General features: G+C 40.4%; 3 protein-coding genes across 4 annotated transcripts; 2 read left to right on the top strand and 1 right to left on the bottom strand.

Moving 5' to 3' along the window:
* Positions 1-2: 2 nt before the first annotated feature.
* Positions 3-3363, top strand: aldh3b4 (aldehyde dehydrogenase 3 family, member B4). Of its 2 annotated transcripts, XM_030738501.1 has the most exons (11): positions 3-86; positions 248-372; positions 746-941; positions 1075-1185; positions 1450-1570; positions 1656-1741; positions 1922-2003; positions 2078-2467; positions 2574-2740; positions 2833-2932; positions 3028-3363. In XM_030738501.1, exons 2-11 carry the CDS (start codon positions 320-322, stop codon positions 3225-3227), a joined length of 1506 nt encoding a protein of 501 aa, XP_030594361.1. In that variant the 5' UTR covers positions 3-86; positions 248-319; the 3' UTR covers positions 3228-3363. The 2 variants fall into 2 exon arrangements, with proteins under 2 accessions (XP_030594361.1, XP_030594362.1); XM_030738502.1 differs by lacking the exon at positions 3-86 and having other exon boundaries at positions 125-372.
* A 40-nt stretch (positions 3364-3403) lies between these two features.
* Positions 3404-6470, bottom strand: mmab (metabolism of cobalamin associated B). Its single transcript, XM_030738504.1, has 9 exons — positions 6320-6470; positions 4713-4771; positions 4534-4627; positions 4382-4439; positions 4208-4280; positions 4015-4112; positions 3872-3936; positions 3727-3786; positions 3404-3637 (listed from the first exon to the last, which is right to left on the bottom strand). Exons 1-9 carry the CDS (start codon positions 6421-6423, stop codon positions 3553-3555), a joined length of 696 nt encoding a protein of 231 aa, XP_030594364.1. The 5' UTR covers positions 6424-6470; the 3' UTR covers positions 3404-3552.
* On the top strand, positions 6142-20361 carry mvk (mevalonate kinase). The gene is made up of 11 exons (XM_030738503.1): positions 6142-6160; positions 6926-7014; positions 7328-7475; positions 8015-8159; positions 9919-10074; positions 10625-10728; positions 10873-10918; positions 11059-11149; positions 11546-11665; positions 13632-13785; positions 14779-20361. The coding sequence occupies exons 2-11, from the start codon at positions 6937-6939 to the stop codon at positions 14928-14930; spliced, it is 1194 nt and encodes a 397-aa protein (XP_030594363.1). The 5' UTR covers positions 6142-6160; positions 6926-6936; the 3' UTR covers positions 14931-20361.
* Positions 20362-20563: the final 202 nt, after the last annotated feature.

The following is a 20563-nucleotide window of genomic DNA, read 5'->3' as shown; positions in this document are numbered from 1 at the left end:
ACACCCGTGGAGCCGGAGCGTGGCAAAGACTGCAAACACAGTGGAGCGACGCACGGGACCTAAACACAGATCACTGTGACAGGCTGGTAATTGACGGCAAACATGAGACGTTAACAAAAGGCTGCGGGGATTGACACGTTTTCTGGTTCTCCTGAATACCGTGCGTGGCGGATTATCGTGTAAATATGCGCGTCTGAGTTAAACTCTCCATTGTGCTCTCTCCCTGTGCTGTGTGACCCTTCGTGAGAGGTGAGCGGTGCTGCTGTGAAGGTTGGTTGTCACTCCGGCTGCTGCCTGAGCCTGAACCTCCTGAATAACCATGAGCCGTCCGCCGAGTCCTAATCCATCACGATGGTTCAAGGCGCTGCGCAGGTAAAATAAAACAAACAAACAAAGTGATTATAAACCGTAGGCCTATTTTCAAAACCTCGTCAATAGTTTTTTAAAAAATTGTTTTTAAATTTTAATATATATATATATATATATATATATATATATATATATATATATATATATTATTGTTAATTAACCTAATTCACAGTGGCTTATCTGAACGTTAGACTCCAGCTTTGTTAGTTTTATGTGCATCGCCTGACTGGCTGCAGTTATATGCAGGTGGGGTTTTTTTGATGAAGGTGCATAAGTTTAACTTAACCGTCTGAATGAAGCAGTGTTACCAGAAGGCATCGTGATAAAGCTGTGGAGTGACTGCGTAATCGCCTTGTGGTGTAAACTACTGTTGCAGGACCAGACTGGGGGACCCCTGTTTGAAAACATATTCTCTGGAGTGCGTGGATCTCCTGAGGAGGGCTAGAGTTGCCTTTCAAGCTGGACGTACCCTCAAGGAGAACTTCAGACTGACTCAGCTTGAGGCTGTGGTGCAGATGCTGGAGGAACACGAGTGCGACTTTGTGGATGCACTTGGAAGGGACCTCCGTAAGGTCAGGCTGGAGTTTCTTCTTTTTAGTAGGAAGAATTGATGGTACAGTCAAAGTGTGTGTGTGTGTGTGTGGGGGGGGGGGGGGGGGGGTTTCGTTTTTTTTCCCTTCATATTTGTCTTCTGTTTTCAACCAGCCTCGGTTTGAAACAGTTGTGTCAGAACTGATCCTGGTCAAGAATGAGGCTGTCTATGCCATTACCAACCTTAAGAAGTGGATGCAGCCACAGAAAGTGGAAAGGAACCTGGTGAGACTGTTGTTTAAAACACTGTAATAATGTTATAGGGATTATTCATGACCTTGTTGGAAAGAACATTCCATCTACTGCTACAAAGAAATGTATTGTGCTGAGCCTGACAAAGCAGATTAAAATGTAAGTTGCTCCTTTATTAAAGGACTAAAATGAGCTAATGTGTTTTCCCTCTGTTAGCCAGTCTGTGTCCTGATGAACTTGATAATTTTTTACTTGTTTCACTTGTAACATAATTTGGAGCTTGTCCGGTTTGTGTAGTCCACCACGCTGGATGACTGTATGGTGACGAGTGAACCGCTGGGAGTGGTGCTTATCATTGGGAACTGGTGTAGTCCCGTACAAATGTGCCTTGTGCCACTGGTCGGAGCCATTGCAGCAGGTGCAGTCAATATTATTTAACCATTTAGTTCTCCTGCACTCAGGCTTACCGACAGCCACTGATGTTTTATTTTTCATTTGTGTAGGAAACTGTGTCATCATCAGCCCCTCTGAGTGCACTCTGCACACAGCAGAACTTCTCCATCGTCTAATTCCCTTCTACTTGGACAATGTAAGCTGGCATAAGGAAGGAACTGATTTGTGTCTGCAAGAACTTAGAATATGTCTCTTGAAGAAAATACTCACCAGTTACATAACTTTTTTTATGATGTGCTTTTAGTTTAGTTGAATTATAAGAAAGATACTTGTCTAATAAGGAATTATCTCACACAAAACTCTTGTTTTCCTCAAGGAATGCTTCCATGTGATTCTTGCAGGCATGAGTGACCTGTCTGAAGTTGTTGAGCTGAAATTTGATCATGTTTTATTCACAGGTAATTGTTTGTTCATCTAAAACACACACAGTATGCACTGTTCACTATGCTTACACTTGGCTTTCACTCTACAGGAAACAAAGAGGATGGAAGCAAAATTGCTCTGGCTGCAGCCCGCACTCTCACGCCTGTCACCTTAATTCTGGGAGGGAAGAACCCATGTTACGTGGACCAGCACTGTGACGTTTCCACCACTGTGCAGCGCATTGCTTGGGCACGTTTCCATAATGCTGGACAGAGTTTAGTGGCTCCTGACTACATTTTATGCCACACGGATGTCAAAGCTCAGCTGGTACAGGCCCTCAAGTGCTGCCTGATGGAGTTTTATGGTCCTAACCCCCAAGAGTCACGCAGCTTTGGCCGCATGGTCAACCTAGAAATTTTTAACCGTACAAGAGAGCTATTATGGAGATCTGGCAAGGTGGCTGTGGGTGGGCATGTGATAGAAGCAGAGAAATATATTGGTATGGAAATTCTAAGTTGGATTCTTTGACATAAAGCCATCTAATGTGTGCAATATATTTAACTTTGCTGTAATGTGCCCCCCCCTCCCCCCCCTACTATCTGAAGCCCCAACAGTTTTGACAGATGTGGCTGAATCAGACCCCATCATGCAACAGGAGGTTTTTGGTCCAGTTCTTCCAATTTTGACTGTAAACAATGTGGATGAGGCTATTGCCTTCATCAATGGGCAAGAGAAGCCCCTCTGTGTGTATGCATATTCCACCAATAGCAAAGTAGGTCTATGAGGCAAAAAATTGAGGTCACTATTTGGGATGGGGTATCTAGCATGTATTCTGATCATGTGATGGCTTTTCTGATAATGCAGGTCGTTTCAAGACTAATGAGTGAGACCTCTAGTGGAAGCTTTTGCTCCAATGATTGCATCCTGCAGAGTGTGATGGTGGCTCTACCTTTTGGTGGAGTAGGTAAGTCTGAGGTGTTCTAGTAAATGGTGATGGTACGGTCAGCAACTGATCTGCCTTTTTTTTTTTTTTTTTTTTTTTTTTTTTTTTTTTTGTAGGTGCCAGTGGAATGGGTTCCTTCCATGGCCGTTACAGCTTTGATACCTTTTCTCACAAGAAATCGTGCCTGCTACGAAGCGCGCGGTTTGAGTGTGTAACCTATCTGCGTTATCCGCCCTTTGATGACCGCAATCTGTCTCTAATGACATGGGCCAGCAGCCTTTCCCAGAAGAGCCAGGGCTGGTGCCAGATTCTGTGACACTGGAATAAAACAAACTGTCGCCCCACCCCCAAACAGGGCTGACATGCGAGCGTATTATAGAACCACCAAGAATGGATTTCTATGGAGAAACATGTTAACTGTATATTAACTTAGTTGAATGCACGTTTGAAATTTATAAAAAAAAAAATTAATAGTATAGTTATTTTGGATGTACACTTGCTATTTATTGCGACCTGTGATTTTTACATTTAATAAATGGAAAAAAATGCATCAAATCTACGTATGTATTGTATTTACAGTATGAATAAAGTATCTACATTTCCAAAACAAGGCTCCTGTTTTAATTTTTGTGAGAATGTGGTCATTCAGGTCTCTTGTAGATTTTCTCTTCACTGCCTTCTTTCATAGCTGCGTATCTGGCAACAGTGAACAAGTAGTCACTCAACCTGAGTGGGGGAGGGAAAAAAAGACCTTTTATCAGATGTGTGGTGGAAGAAACAAGTTTCATATTATTTTGTCAAGGTACAAGACTGACCTGTTCAAGAACTTTGCAACATCTGGATCTGCCTCCCCTGAACGAACAATTGGAGCAACACTATGACCAGAACAGAAATGTCAAACCCGACCACAAATTATTTTGATATCATTAAGGCTGTTTTGTGGCTCGTACTAAAACCAACCTGCGCTCTGCTCTCCGACAGACTGTCCGAGCCAAGTGCAAGGCTGCGCTACTCTTCCCACCAGACTGTGAAACACACAGGAGCAGGTCTTGGTTCAACAGGAACATGTAGATCTTTATAAGAATGTGTGTGCAGAAACTTACTGGTAAAATGAAGCTGGTTAAAGGAGGGAGTTCTTCTGTAAACTTATCAATCCAAGTCTCCAACTCCACAATTGGCTGTGCAGCAAATTTTGTTTTCTCTTGCAAAAAACCCCAGAAAAAATTAAGTGATCACAAGGGGATACAATTTAAATTTATTTTTTTTAACTGACTGGATTAGCCAGAGCTGTCATACTTATATGGCTTTCTCTTGCAGATGATCGAGGGGTAGCAATGTTGGAGCCCACATCTTGTAAAATGCACTGTATCTGAAGTGACAAAAGCCAAACAATCAAAAGCCTTATCGCTGTTGAATTTACAATGTCAGCATTGAAGGAAGTTAATAAATGCAGCATAGCAAAAATCACACCTTGTCCAGTTGATAAGTGAATGTGTGGTCTTTATCAAGGCAAAACTCTCTAGCCAGCCTGTAAAACACGGAAAGATGGTACGTTCAGGCAATGCATATTTCTAAAACATGCACTAGAATGACATGCAATATTTGAATAGTAGAAATTTTACCCTATAGCTGATGACAGCTCATCTGTATTCCCCAAGGCTTCGAAAATGTGATCTTCTTTTGGCCTCCTTTCTCCTGTAAATGTGCTTGAGAAACCTAAGAAAGAATCAGGACCTTTTTTTTTTAATACTGTAGTACAGTGAGGTAAGGTAGTGGTTTCTGAGTGAAGATGATAAATAACCTTTGTCTCCTGTTTTGGTGTATATTTTGGGCACTCTGTTGTCTTCGCCAGTGGCATAACTGTTGTGAAAAAAGAGGATATATTAAAAAATAATTTTAATATTTGTATAAACTTACTGGCCTCTTTATTAGTTATGCATTGCTAGTACCAGGTTGGACCCCCTTTTCCCTTTAGAACTGACTTAATTCCTCACGGCACAGATTCAACAAGGTGGTGGAAACATTCCCCAGAGAAATTGGTTCATATTGACATGATAGCATCATGCAGTTACTGCAGATTTGTCAGCTGCACATCCATGATGTGAATTTTTATTACCTTTATTTTACCAGGAAGTCCCACTGAGATCACAGTTGCTTTTACAAGAGAGACCTGGACAAGATAGCAGCCATACCAACTCAAAACATCTAAAAAAAAATACTAAAAATATAACATAAAATATAAATCACAACAAATACACAACATAAAATACCCATGACATAAAACATTAAGTGGCTTCTCAAAGGAAATATCCATTCCACCACATCCCAAAGGTGCTCCATTGGCTTGAGATCTGGCAACTGTGGAGGCCGTTTGGGTACAGTAAACTCACTGTGATGTGCAAGAAACCAATTTGAGATTATTTGACTTTAGTGACATGGCACATTATCCTGCTGGAAACAGCCATCAGAAAATGGGTACACTGTGGCCATAAAGGGATGGACATGGTCAGCAACAATTCTCAGGTAGGCTGTTATGTTTAAATGATGCCCAATGATGCTACTAAGTGGCCCAAAGTGTACCAAGAAAATATCCACCACCACGAGCAGCCTGAACTGTTGATACAAAGCAGGATGGATCAATGCTTTCGTGTTGGTTACACCAAATTCTGACCCCAACATCTGAATGACACAGCAGAAATTGAGACTCATCAGACCAGGCAACGTTTTTCCAATTTTCTATTGTCTAATTTTGTTGAGCCTGTGTAAACTGTAGTTTCACTGTCCAGTTCTTATCTGACACGGAGTGGCACCCAGTGTGGTCTTCTGCTGCTGCTGTAGCCCATCGGCTTCAAGGTTCAGAGAGGCTCTTATATACCTTGTTGTAAGGAGTAGTTATTTGAGTTACTGTTGCCTACCTGCCAGCTTGAAGAAGCCTGTTCTCTGAAATCAGCAAGACATTTTCACCTAGAGAACTGACACTCACTGAATATTTTCTCTTTCTTCTGTAAACCGTAGAGATGGTTGTGTGGGAAAATCCCAGTAGATCACCAATTTCTGAAACACCACTATATCTAACACCAACAACCACGCCACGTTCAATGTCACTTAAATCACCTTTCCTCCCCATTCTGATGCTCAGTTTGAACTGCAGCAGGTCGTCTGCATGCCTAAATGCACTGAGTTCCTGCCATGTGATTTGCTGATCAGATATTTGCGGCTGAACAGGTTAACAGGTATACCTAGTGGCCGGTGAGTTTAATTCAGCTGTATTTTTTTTATAATGATCTGTGTACTAACAGCTACTAACCAGCAGCTTTGCTAGTTACACAGACAGCTACTTGAAACACATGAACAGGAGCGCAACACTTTGCACACCAATTCCGACACAGGACAGCATAGTACAACTACCTTCTGACTGAACACAATGGTCTCTTTGCGCGATGCTCGCTTATGAACCTGCACGTCGCTACAACGCCGCGAAGGAGAGCAGGTCTGGTAATAAACGATGTCATTTTTAGCTACAAGGTAGCAGCAACAACTGTAAACGACGTTGGCACAATCTTTTTGTCCTTCTGTGGTGTCCGTAGATCATGGGCGTTTCCATTACATCGCATGATTGGTCAACTCACGCTATGGTGGCAGAGTTCTGGACGCTGATTGGTCAGAAGAAAATATGCTCGACCAGCTGGGGGGGAGGTGATTGGTTACAGGAAATCCTCGCTCGTCCCTCGTTCGGTGTGTCAGCTCGCCTTTTAACACTCTCTGATGCTCATGAAGAGAAACTGGGTGTAGTGTGTAGCTCCGTGGGTTTTTTAAATCGTAAAAGTAATTAGTTAAACTTCTAATCATTAAAGTTCGCGGAAAGGACAGTGCTGTGGGAGTGAGCTGTCTGCTGCTTCTTGCTGGTTCAGCGGATTAACTCTAGCTAAGCTAGCTGTTATTAATGCTGTCAGTGAAAAGTTAAACTGAAGCCACTGAGTTACGCAGATTTGAACATATTTTGTACTCTGGAAGCTTTTACAGAGATGCAAGTGAAGGACTTTTACGTGTCAGCTCCTGGAAAGGCGATCCTACACGGAGAGCATGCAGTGGTTCACGGAAAGGTAACCTCTGAAGATGAGTGTATTATCATAGTCAAAACATCTTTGCAAAAACACGACACGTGTATCCTGAAATTTATCAAATTAGTTTTCTTATTACAAAGGTGACATTTTTATACTTACTTGGCTTTGTTATTTGTTTATTAATTTTGGCAAGGGCTCCTTTTTAATAGTCTCTTCCCATCATTTGAATATTGCATTGTAAGCAAAACGCACCCAACTGCCATAAAGCCATAGTATACATTTGGTAAAATGGCACTAACTGCAGTTAATATCCTAAAATTAATTTGCTTGCTCTGATGTTGCTTCATCGCAGGTGGCTCTAGCTGTGAGTTTGAACTTGAGGACATATTTGCAATTGAAAGCCACCACTACTGGCAAGGTTTGCATCAACCTGCCCAATATCGACGCATTCCTCTGCTGGGACCTTTCACAGCTGAAGCAGCTTGTTCCTTATTTCTGTGGTAAGATACATCTGAGCAGTGGGGATCACTAAGTCCCGCAAACTCAGATTTTATAATATTGCACGCAGGTCATGCATCCTACAATGAAATTTAGGTATTGACGCAGATTTTGGCCTAATTTTATTGGGTGGTAGAACAATATGTTCACTGCATCAGTGGTGTATGGGTCTGTAGGTAAATGAGAGACAAATTGTAAATGCGTTGTCTGTAAAGGTAGAAAAAAGTGCACCCCATTTACTGTTTTGCTCAGTATTATTGGAGAATCATTGGTGTTACTATAAAGTCACCACTGCCCAAAGTGATTTAACTTATGAGCTTCTGGGTCAGCAATATTTATCAAGTTCTTTTGCAGCCTTAAACTTCCATTTATTGTCTAAGGAGATTATTATAATATCAGCCTTTGGACACTAACTAATAAAACTCTTAACCGATGAATACATCTTAAAATAATTCTTCTAGATTGCACTATATGCTTTGGTTTTGTACAACTACAGATCAAAGTGTGTTCCTGTGATATGCCTTTTAAATTATGTTATCAGGTAAGAGGGACGAGGTGCAACGTCTGGATGCTGAACTTGTGAAGAGACTGCGGGAATTTATTGGTGTAACCAATGGAAGCTTGGATACTTGCAACATGGCCACCCTATCCTTCCTTTACCTCTACACCTCGCTGTTTGGATCAGGGTGAGAGAGTACTGCTATTCTTCTTATCATGTGCTTATTTTATCAAAACAAAAACATAATGACAGACAGAAAAATGGCAGATCTGTAGCTATTTTTGTCAGAAAAAGCATAAAAAATACTGATACTGGTTCATATTTGACAACCTGTAAGCAATCACCGATTAGACTAAACGCTTGTTTTTATTGGTATCTTATTGTGTGACAGACCATTACAGCATAAGATTTTTTTTTTTGTCAGACAGAACATTTTGTACTGAGTGACAGGAAGACTGTTATCATGATTCCTCTGTGCTTCTTGGGGAGTAGTGGAGGTGAAACTTCACCAGAGTTAAAGGTCACTTGTCTGGAAAAAACACAAAGTTCTGCCAAAATTTTTGCTGTTTAGGAAGTACAGAATAGTTTTTCTGTTATAATTCTGTTATAGCATCTGATTAAACAGAAGGTTTCATTTCTGTATTAGCTCACAGGTTACACAGGTGTTAAAGGCAAGCTCTCAAAAGTACACACTCAAAGAGGACTGCTGTAAAAATGATGAAAGACTGCAGCTGTAAACTCATTGCCCAGAGGCGGTGCAACTGAAAGTGGCTGCAGCTATTACTTTGTCCACCTACAGGTGATTCAGACAGTGTGCAGTAATGATAAATGACAAAATTACTCTATCTTGTTTAAACTGTACAGTGTGTGTGTTTTAGAGAGAGAGAGCGAGAGAGAGAGAGCGAGAGAGAGAGAGAGAGAGAGAGAGAGCTACAGCCCAGTTCAAAGTAAATTCAATCAGGCTGAATAATCCCACTTATTATGTGTAGCATGATATACTGTACTATATAATAGTGGGGTTTCTTGCATTTTATGTTTTATTCTTTTCACAGCGATGACCCCATGTGTTTATATTTAGACGTCCTTATTCAAATGAAATGCACATTACAGTAGATTTGTATTGATCAGTTCTTGTGTCCACTTGAGTAAATGTATGAACATGTCACCAGCTGCAGTTGTCACATATTTACTCTTTACAGCTCTTAATTATAACTCTAATTCCCAAACGTATAGTTAGAGATGAAGTAGATTCAGGGGAAAATGTCCTTTAAAAATGAAGATGGTAAAGCAATGGCCGGATGTGAGTATTAACGGCTTCGGCAGCTATGAACAGAAAGGATGCTGAGGAGCATTAAACAGCAGGTTGTCAGGAGGTTTAATCGGCGCTGACAAGGCGCTGGCATGTCTGAGAGAGGTGATGGGTTGTGACAGGATGGCTGCTAATGAGAGTCTGGCACTGAGCCACTCTGCACCCTAATGTCTGTATGTATTTTCCTCTCAAGAGAAAGAAGAGCTGGACATTTAGTTTACAGTATTCACCTCTGCCCAAAAGCAGCATCCCTGGCAGGCACTGACAGAAGTGCCAAGAAAGTTTCTGTTGAATACAGTAGAGTATGTACAGTGTGTGCTGTAACTGTGACAGTTAACGTGATTGTAAAGACGGGGATATGGCATATAATTTACTTGACTTAATGAAATATACTCAATATATTACAAAAAAAAAAGAGTGATAATTGATTGGAAATGAGAACTAAGAATGATTTTAAATGTATAGCGATGCTCACAGGTTGCTTGTTCACATTTTGGGGATACGGTTGCAAGTTTCTGTTATCTATAAATATTTTTGTACTGTTACAGTTCAGAGGTATAACTTACAGGCATATACAGTCATATATATGCAGCATTTAAATTCCGCACACACACAGTTTTTGTATTTATTTTCTCAGTGAGCTGCCCAGTTTGACGGTGTCTGTGTGGTCGGAGCTGCCGACCGGAGCAGGACTGGGGTCAAGTGCCGCCTACTCTGTGTGTTTAGCCGCAGCTCTGCTCTATGCAAACGGATCCATCCCCCCTCCTCTCAAAGAGTGGGAACACACCGCCAGGTACTGTGCAGGGCTCCATCATGAGCTGTTGCTGTCAGCTGTTTTTTTGCACAAGCATCACAACAGTATTACAAAAAAGCGACAGCAAGCATAAAATTTTAAATTACACATCACACAATGGAAATTGTGTCGCACAGGCTTTTGGTTTGAAGCTGAATGTGAGGCCTTAAATTATAACATTCTACTTGTTAAAAAGAAAGAAAAAAATGATGGATAGCTTTGGTCAGCACTATAACACAACTGTGTGCAGTGTATTGCAGTCCACAACAGCTACATTTTACACCAGTACATTTTATTTATTGTTTCGCTGTATTGCTAGTACGGTTTTGTGGTGTGTTGTGCTTCAAATGCACAATCACAGTCATCTTTATATTCACTTAGTGAGCATATAGTTGTGTGTCCCACCTATATACTCCAATCTCATTGTACATCCTGTATAATGACAATAAAGGCATTCTATTCTATATACCAAAGTATCCTTAGATTATAGGGAGGCAGCTGGTTATAAAAGAGTTTTGGTAAACTTCCTTTTATTTTAAAATGATTGCAGGTGGTGTCAGGAGGACCTGGAGCTAATCAATAGTTGGGCTTTCCAAGGGGAGATGATCATCCACGGTAATCCTTCAGGAGTGGACAACGCTGTAGGAACGTGGGGTGAGGCATTAAAATATGTAGCTTCTTACACCTTCCTTTAATTTTATACCACACTCTTTCATGTACACATCAGAGTGTTCCACTGTCACTGTTCATTGTCCTCTGATGATTATGATTTTAATGATTATGGTTTGGTTTTTGTAGGCGGCATGCTCAGATTCTTGGCTGGAAAGATAATACCACTGAGCAGGTACTAAAGAAGGATTATTAATTTGATTTCATTTAAAGGGTCAATTAACAAACTCACTTTCTGGACAAAATTAGTACATCAGCAAAGCACCATAACAATACATCTGAATGAACTCTCTGATCTGTCTGTTTTACTTCCAGGGTGCCATTATTAAGAATCCTCCTCACTAATACCAAAGTACCACGAAGCACCAAGGTACTTGTTGCCGGTGTGAAGGACAAAATTAACAAGGTACTAAATGGTTTCTTCCTCCCCCGTGTGTTACTTGCTGACACTGTAATTAATATAATAGGCAGTGCTTTTGCTTGGCAGATACTCCTGAGCGTGGTGTTGAGTGCCTTCATAAAATATTAAAATTAAACTCTTAGCCGGCACCCCTGTGTGCTGTTGCCTTGGTGACACCAGCAGGTGTGCAGTTTTCTGTCTCAGACAGAGAATTTGGCCTGAATGGTGTTGTGACAGTGTTGTGATCAAGCTGGAGCACAAGTCAAACCTGCCATCTTAGAATCTGTATTTTTATGCAGCTTATCCGTCAAAAGGCAGCCACGATTTATTTTTAAAAATCGCGTGCACAGATGGTTATCATATTGCACAAGTTTCTTTTGTTTTTGTTTTCCCCTCCTGTAGTTTCCATCCATCATGGGCCCCGTTCTTGACTCAGTTGATGCCATTTCCTGCACTTGTGAGAAGGTCCTCTCAGAGATGACCTGTGAGCCCATCACAGGAGAGCATTACAATATTCTAGAGGTACAAAATATTAAGAGTTTGTAAAGTATCTTGCATTATTAACATGACATTAGTTGTCATTGATATTTATTTTTGATGATCCTCTGCATCCAAAATAAACATTCAACTGTATGTAATGTATAATACCGTGCAAACATCTTGAACCACCCCTCATTTCTTTATATTTTGCTTCCAATGAGTGAGACGGGAGTATTTTTTTTAAAAAGTGGTCTTGAACAATAGTTCTCCAGACTTTCTGAAGGTCTTTCACAGTTTTTCTTTGCACATTGGCTGCTTTTTCGCTCATTTTCAGTCCAGTCCTTGTACCTGAGCATTTTCAGAGGAATGTTTTTTTTGTTTGTTGAGCCACTTAACACTGACCTAACTCAAGGTATGAACCAGTGTTGTGTCTGCACATAACACACAGCTAAGCAGTGAAATTGATTTTAAATTGGGCCTTTAGGCACTTTGTTACTAGCAGCCTGCTGCAAAAACAAATAATTTGTTCTGATTTCTTGAGATGAATCTCTGAAAAATGCCAAAGAACAGTTTGACAGGCATAAAATAGTATTTTTGTACATGCAAGGTGTTTTCCAAAGAACTATCAGCTGATAAATTGGGATAGCTCAGCATGGTGTGCAGTGTGTCCTTGAAAATCTGAGGAAACTGGACAAGTGGAGGACAAAAGAAGAAGGGGCAGGCCTAAAAACTATTTACAGCAGATGAACCATATCTGAAAGTCATGTTCTCAAGAAATAGGGGAAAATCCAGCAAAGACCTGACACAGGACCAGAGAGATGCATCTGGCCCTTCAGTCTATTCATCTACTGTTCACTGAAGCCTCGTCAGAAATGGTCTCAGTGGAAGGGTGGCTGTCAAGAAGCCAAATGTTTGCTTCAAATTGTCATCAAAATGTATGAAGGCGGTCAGGAGAGAGGTACAACAGTGCCTACAGCCATCTGTAAAACACGGTGGAGGCTCTGTTATGGTTTGGGGCTGCATTTCAGCCAGTGGTGTTGGAGAAAACTGATGGAATTAAGAACACAGAAAAGTATCATCAGTTTTCGAGCCACCATGCAATTCCATCTGGAAGTGTCTGATTGGCAACAGCTTCATTTTTCAGTTTGATGTTGATCTGTCAGTGCAATAAAAGGACATCTGGATAGAAAAACAGACAATGGAACACTGTCAGTCATGCATTGGCCTCCCCAGAGCCCAGACCTAACATTATTGAAGCAGCGTGGGATCATTTTGACAGAGAACAGAACAAAAGTCAACCACTATCCAGAGAAGAGCTTTGACTGTCCTTCAGGAAGCATGGAGAACTATTCCTGAAGACTACTTAAAGAAATAAGAAGAAAGCTGCCTAAGAGAGTTCAGGCTCTGCTGGAAAATAAAAATAAATATTGACTTTCAAACTCATTAGAATTGTGCAAACTCTGTTTTTGTCTTATATACAGTATTTCCATGTATGTTTGCACATTTCAGCAAATCACTGCACCTTCCCCCATTTTCCAAGCGCAATGTAAAGAATGAGGGGTGACACAAGACTTTTGCACATTACTGTGTGGGGTACAGTGGCCAAGAGACTACCACATATACTGAGATAAAGCTGAATTTGATGTTACGAAGTGACCAGTGCAAGAACTGCTAGTTATGCATTCACTTTGTTTTGCAAAATAAATTATTAGGTAAAGTCAAGACTATTTTACATCATACATAAATAAGTATCATCGACCTCATTAACAGGTTAGTCAAATAGCATTTACACTCAGATATGATACAGTTGCTAGCTACCCAAGTATAAGCTAGCTGGCTAACCTAAATAGCCATCAAGTGGAGTTTATTTCTAGGCTAACATTAGCTAGTGTTGTTAACTGTTATGCCTTTGATAGAAAAATATCTAAACCAGGGAAACCATGTTCATGCCCACATAGCTGATGTTTCTCCGTATGAATTAATTACAGCTGTCTGATATCCTTAACAGGAGCTCATTGATATCAACCAGCACCATCTGAATGTGATGGGTGTGGGGCACCCTGCCCTGGACACACTGTGCCAGGTCACATTGGCCAAAGGGCTCCACAGCAAGCTAACAGGTGCAGGAGGAGGAGGCTGTGGCATCACGCTTCTGAGACCAGGTGCTGCAGACCACTGTGATTGTCACTGAGCTTTTTTTTTTTTTTTTTTTTTTAAATGATTATGTAGAGAGTAAAGTTGAACAGATTTTTTTATTTATTTATTTTTTTAAGGAATGTACTTTATCTGCTGTTATAATTACCTTTCCTGTTTAGATGACTTGCATAATTCAAATTAATCCCTCATTTTACCACATCCTTCAACTGATTGGTCTTTGGTCTAATAATGAATTAATTTTGACGAGGGATGTTTGAAGAGCTAAACTGTCAGACTCCTGCTGACAGTGAGGGTTTTTTTTTCTCAAACTCTTCTTCACTCTTTGCCTGCGAAATAATTTGAGTGGCAGAAAATGATGAGAAGGCTGTGCAAGAAAAGGTCTTTGGTGTGCAGGTATTATCATGCATTTGGTTACGAGAAAACTTTATATCATCCGCTTTTTGACAAAGCAAACAAGCAAAGAAACCTGCAAGTTCAGCCTTTGTTTATGCCTGCAGCCTGTAGCATACTGAATTTTAATAAGTCTTAACCACTCCAAATAGATTTCCAAATGCTTTTTTATTTGTTTTCTTAGCAAATGTTTTTGAGTGAGGGAATTGCAGCTACTTTCAAGTAGATTGTTTCATATCTGTCTAGTCTAAATGCTCTCAGAGGGTATTTGCAGCTCTTAGTAGTGCAGCTCTTTGAGTTACGGAAGGAAGGATTATTTTATCTTTATGTTTTAAAGCTGCTCTTGAATCCAAAGCTTTCCATTTTCAGAGCAGCCTGTGTGGTTACTGTCAGTGTTACTGTACAGCTGCATCCTTACTGTTGAGATGATGTCCAGACCATCCTGTTTTGGACAATTTCCTTTGCAAAAAGCAGCAGATGTTTGGTGCAGTCTCACAGAGCATACCAAGTCCTTATATTCTTGTCTTAGCTTCTTAACTGAAGTGACTTATTTTTATCCTGTCTTGACTCTTTCTCACATTACCTATTATAACTTGCTTATTTTATAGAAACCGACTCCCTGATTGTCCAGAGTACAGTGCAAGATTTGAGAGACTGTGGCTATGACTGCTGGGAAACGAGCATTGGTGGGCCAGGTGTCCAGCAGCACTCTCCCATCGCCATTAAAGAGGAAATCCTGGAGATTTTAAATCACTACTAAGACTGACCTGTGGCAGTGGCTGCAAGAGAACAGATGTAGCAGTGGACTTTTTTTTATCACCTCAAGACCTGAGGTATACTGAACTAATAAAGTTGGCAGAATGGACCAAGGAGCATTTCAATCTGGGCAGAGTTGGACTGAGGTTAAAAGTTTCCTGAATGGGGGGGACTAATCTCAATGTTTAAAGCTATGAAGAACAATTAACTATGTGTTGTGTTTTGGGTGACGGTTCTCATTCAGTCTAAATGTATTAAGGGTTAACAGCATGTGTACTGACTTCTAAGTCCAGTAGGTGGCATCAGAGTTGCACAAATGCTTTTTATGAAAGGGGATCTGCAGAAGACAGCTCTCATAAAATTGACCGATGTGGAAGTGAAACACTGGTAGGATTAAGTTACATTTTCTTCCAAATGTTTAAAGCAGTAGGCGCCAGCATATTTTAGTGTATTTTAGTGTACTCTCTTGGCATTGCAGCATGTAATATTGCTGGGAATGAAGGTGAGACATTATTTTACAGGATATATTCAAGGAAAGTGAGACTCACATATCAGACTTGACTTTCATTAATTATTATTAAGGCAGATGCAAACCATTTTGAAACGAGCTTCTGAATCCCACCACGTGCTGCTGCCTTGCTCTTTAATTTTGCTTTGCATAAAACGTGCTAAAATGCAGAATTTACTGTGATTTCAGTTGTGCTTCTTTCTGAGAGCATCTTTAATTTCTCCAGCAGTTTGGTAAAATGTCAGTAATATGCTCTGTTAATTTTTCCAGTGCAAGACTAACCGGCTGCGTTGTTTTGCTAATACAGAAGGGGGAAAGAGGGAAAGCAGGAGTGTGTGGCTTTCTCTGGAGCCTCTGGATTAGCACTACTATAATATGAATCAATGACGAGTGTCCTTCTGAGTCACATGTTTGTGCTGACATACACACACACACACACACACACACACACAAACCAGCTTTCCCAAATTCTTCTCCACCTAATCGCTCCCTTGAAAGCATTACAGAGTATTCTGCAAATGCCGCAGATAGAGAAGACGGATCTGTTTAGAATTTCCCTGATTTGCGGAAAAGGTCATTGGGGGATTCAGTTGAGTCTGAATATCTATTTCATTTTATGTTTTTCTTCTTTTTTTTTTTTTTTTAAATGTCACAAAGATTGAGTAGTACAAATCTGGCAGTGTACGTGAATATACGACATTTGTCACCCTCCCTCCTTTTCTGCCTGGCGCCCCCTCTGTCCTCTTGAATTGTGTCATCTTTGTCAGGGCAGCCCCCCGTCAGCATGCCGCACAGTTGCCCCTAACCCCTGCTGGAATTTAATTACCACTGCGCTTTTCAATTGAAATGGCATTGACGAGGGGGGACAAGAGGGAGACAACGGAGCCAGTTTTATTTGAAGCCCCTCTCTTTCTTTTCTGTCTCATTCTCTTTCGCTCCTTTTACCCCTGCGAGGCACAGATGGTATTTTTTTTATATCAATGTCAGCGCCTGCTTCTTTCTGCTCTGATGAATAGAATCTAAGGAGGGCCTAAGATGATTTCAGATAACAGAGGGAGTGAGGAAGGGGGTCAAGGATAGAAGGAGAATGTCAGAATTAGACAGATACAGTGGAAAAACGTGCGCTGTCCCTGGAGCAAGGGGCGAGATGTACAAACCATTTAACATTTAACATTTTGGGGGGTTTTAGGGAGTTTTGTCTGTGTGGATCAATGTGATAGAATCAAGGATGAATAATTCATTCTCTCCAAGCAGGAGGAATGAAATGCTAAATGTGAATTTGCTGAGTGGTCATGCACACTGTGGCACATTCCCTCTGGTCCCCTGTCGACTGGTGAAATGCTTGTCAGGAGCCATTAAGTTTGAATACAGAATTAGACCTGACTGACAAGATATCATGTTGATGTCGACTCGTTTTGCCAATGGGGATTTAGTGTATGACTTTCCACAGGGAACGTCTGCATTTGCATGTATAGGATCACAATTTTTATTATGGAAAACTTCTTGTGCTGATTGAATTGTATGTCTTGATATCTGTAAAAGGGGATGTGGAATTGGCCACAGCAGGAAAGATCTGTGAAACCATCCTCTTCCCACCATTCATATGAATACAATGACAGAGGCAGAATCAGCATCATGATGATCCTCTCTGTCATGATGAGCTGTAGGATCCTCTTGGGAGTGTTTGCCCTTTCGCTAAGTGGGGGTCGGTGGCCGGTGTTCTCAGCAGGGGTCCGATTAAGACAGCATGGTACAGGAGCGCTGTCAAAGAGGATCCAGTTTTTACATTCAGCGATATGTCAGGCAGTCTTTTTTTTTTTTTTTTTTCATTATTGATACAATATCCCACGGCATAATTAATAACAGTTTGTAACTACAGTGCTAATTGTTCTGCTATAACCTATAACCTGTGTTTGCAAATTTTGAAAGTGTGAATGTACTGGCTGAGTCTGCTTTACGTGTGCTATGCAAAATTTTAGCATTTAATCATCATTCAGTGGTTCTGACTCGAGGGAACAGAAACTGCTGTTTAGCAAAACTTACTGTGCCACTGGAATGTAAATTTTAGGAATTTTTTTAGGACTTCCCTAAACTTTTAACCTGTGAACACTCGGGGATGGGGAGAGTTTTGTTTTCTTTTTAATTGAAATGATCTTAAAGGGTCTGAAGAATAGGAATTATTCTGCTCAACCAATCAAACAAGCAAACAAAAAAAAACAGTTTACAGCCATGCATGACTCTGTGAGTCTGCCCAAAATATTTCACAATTCCCATAAAAAAAACGAAAACCATACTTGACTTAAATTTAATTGGGCTGTTTTCCCCTTCAAGGCTGTCTCCTTGTGCAACACTCCCACATCTCCTGTTATGTTTGGAGAACTCCCTGGAAATCCCATTGTGCCTTTTTGATTTCACCATGGGCTTCAAACTTGTGCAAAGAGCAAACTTCATTCTCAAACCCAACCTTCATGTCAAGGGTAATCAGTGGTGATGAGAGCTTGTGGCTCTCCAGCTATGACCCTCAGACCAAATAGCAGTTTTCAGAGGAACGGTCCAGTTTGCTAGCCTGAAGGTGGCATATCAGGTCAGGAGCATGCTTGAAATTTTCTTCAACCTTCACAGGGTTGTGCACCTTGAATTCATCACCCAGGGCCAGACTGTCATCACTGCATTCTACTGTAATGTCCTGAGGCCTCTGAGTTAGAACATTCAGTGTAAAAGACCTAAACTGTTTTGTATGCCATCATGAGCCAGTCAGCTATTTATGGTCAAGCCAGTACGAGTGTTGCTCACCACCCAGCTTACCGGCCAGATTTGTCCTCTGCCATGAAATAAAATTAAATACACAGATCAGAAAGAGTTTCAAAAAGCAATTCAAATGGAGAAGGAGCAGTGTAACCTTTTATAAAGGGAGACTTTGAAGGGGCTAGCATAGCAGCAGAGCAGTGCTTAATGATAATATTAGCATGCTAACATGCTTGTGCTAATATTCTGATGTTTATAAAGTTTATCATGTTTACCATCCCAGTTTAGCATGCAAAACATTGCTAGTCAGCATTAAACACAAAGTAGAGCTGAGGCTTATGATGCTGCAGGTATTTTATATTTAAATTTCCACTTTAAAAAATTTCCCTGAATAGTTTTTAATCAAAGCTACAAGTCTGGCAGCCTTCGATGTCTGCTCAGAGTGTTCAAAGTTTATTGAGTATATTACAGTGTGGAAGTCTCAATTTTCTTGCACCATTTGGATGGCAGGGTCAGAATTTGGTGTAAATGACATGAAAGCATGGATCCATTAGTATCAGTGGTTCAGGCTGCTGGTGGTGCAATAAGTGCTGGATATTTTCTTGGCACACTTTGGGCCTCTTATTGTCAGCTGAGCCTTGTTCAAACTCCACAGCCTACCTGTGTATTGTTGCTGATCATGTCCATCTCTTTATGACCACAGTGCCCCCATGGCATGCCAATATGGACCAAAATCTCTGCAGTTCTGAAGGCAAAAGGAAGGGAAAATATATCAATTAGCATGTGTAGGCCTATTTTGAAACAGAGTAAATATAAAGCTATGCATGCCACTGCAAATCCTACTTGTGTTTGTGCAAATGAATAACATTAAAACCTCTTTTATAATAAATAAAATGTATAGCAGCCTAAGCTAGCAGCTTTAAAATAAATAAATAAATGCATAAAAATTGGACATTAGACAATTTGGATTTTGACTACAGTCCAGCTGCAGATCAAGCATATGGGTAAGCTGGCAGTTTTGGCAGTGAAAACCATAAAAATCTGTCCACGCACTGTTAAATTCTCTATTTTCAGACACAACTTTTATTTGGGGGATTTGTCATCCATAGCTAGGGGGACTCAGTGTAAATATCAGTGATAGCCAAGGTTACCGGGGATTGGCTAAATGAAAGCGATAAGATGCCTGTTGATAGACAGACTAAAATCCATATTTTGGTTGATAAAATATTAAATTATTTTTTAATGTCATATCTATGCACATAACATTACACATTCTTATAGTCTGAGAGTGTAAAGAATAAAATAAAATGTAAAACAAACAAACAAAAAAAACCCCCAAAAGCAACCATTGCTTAATTCCATATTTATATTCATGTATCTTTTTTGTCAGAGCCACAAGTGAGCCACTGCAGATGAATAAAAGAGCCGCAGGTTTGACACAACCTGTTTCTAACTGTCCTTAAAGTAGACAATAATATTTCAAGAGAGGTTTCCACCTGGAGAATCTGTTTGGTCTACAACAAGACTTCTTTCATGCCTGTGAAATGGGTCCACGGCTACAGACCTGCTTGAGCTGTTTTATTGTAAACATCTGAAACACATGACGCAAAGCAGCTCCAGTCCACGTCTCAGTTTCCATCATGGAATTGTATCATGTCGTAGTATTGATCCTGTAATTGATCCTGTGAAGTCGAGGGCACCTGTACGTACTCTGTCATCCCTCAGTGCCAGGAGCGCTCTTGTTTAATTGCAGGCTAAGGCGCTGGTTTTTCATGTTGCCTTTGAAAAGCCTCATTGATTTTTATACCACCCTTCATCCTTGCTGTGCTCCGTTTTAAGAGCAAATCCCTTGTGTCGAAGTTGCCCTGAATGTAAAAGTATGAAATCTGTCAGCGCTTTTCACAAGGCTTCCAGGTGTTATCCAGACACGTTAACACTCGAGTTTAAAAAAAGAGTTGGCTTTCTTTTTTCTTTCTCTCTTCTCTTTTTTTTTTTTTTTTTTTTACATTTTTAAACAGAGAAAGGAAGAAAAGAAGCTGTGTTACATGCTAGTTGGGCTCATATGGGGCCGGATGAATGTGAGGTTGTGTTGGAAGCACTCTGCTTAGACTGGTAAGGTCAAGGTTTGTAACTCTGCCTGTTTGTATTGCTTGAATGGAAAAAAAAAGGCACATCTAGTATTTTGTCAAACATGTAATGTTTAAGACCATTTTTTTGTAACCAAGTAAAGATATGTTGAATTACTTAAATTATTATTATTATTTCTGTGATCAGAGTGCATGTAGGGCTGTTGCACAAGTAAGGCATTCTGCTTTGAGAGTTCATTGCATTAATTCATGAAATAATCTGAATCCAATAATCCAAACAGGAATTTTTTTTTTTTT

The sequence above is a fragment of the Archocentrus centrarchus genome, chromosome 9, assembly GCF_007364275.1.
Source record: "Archocentrus centrarchus isolate MPI-CPG fArcCen1 chromosome 9, fArcCen1, whole genome shotgun sequence".
Lineage (NCBI taxonomy): Eukaryota > Metazoa > Chordata > Actinopteri > Cichliformes > Cichlidae > Archocentrus > Archocentrus centrarchus.
Note: the sequence above shows the minus strand (reverse complement) of the source record. Positions and strands in the feature narration are given on the sequence as shown.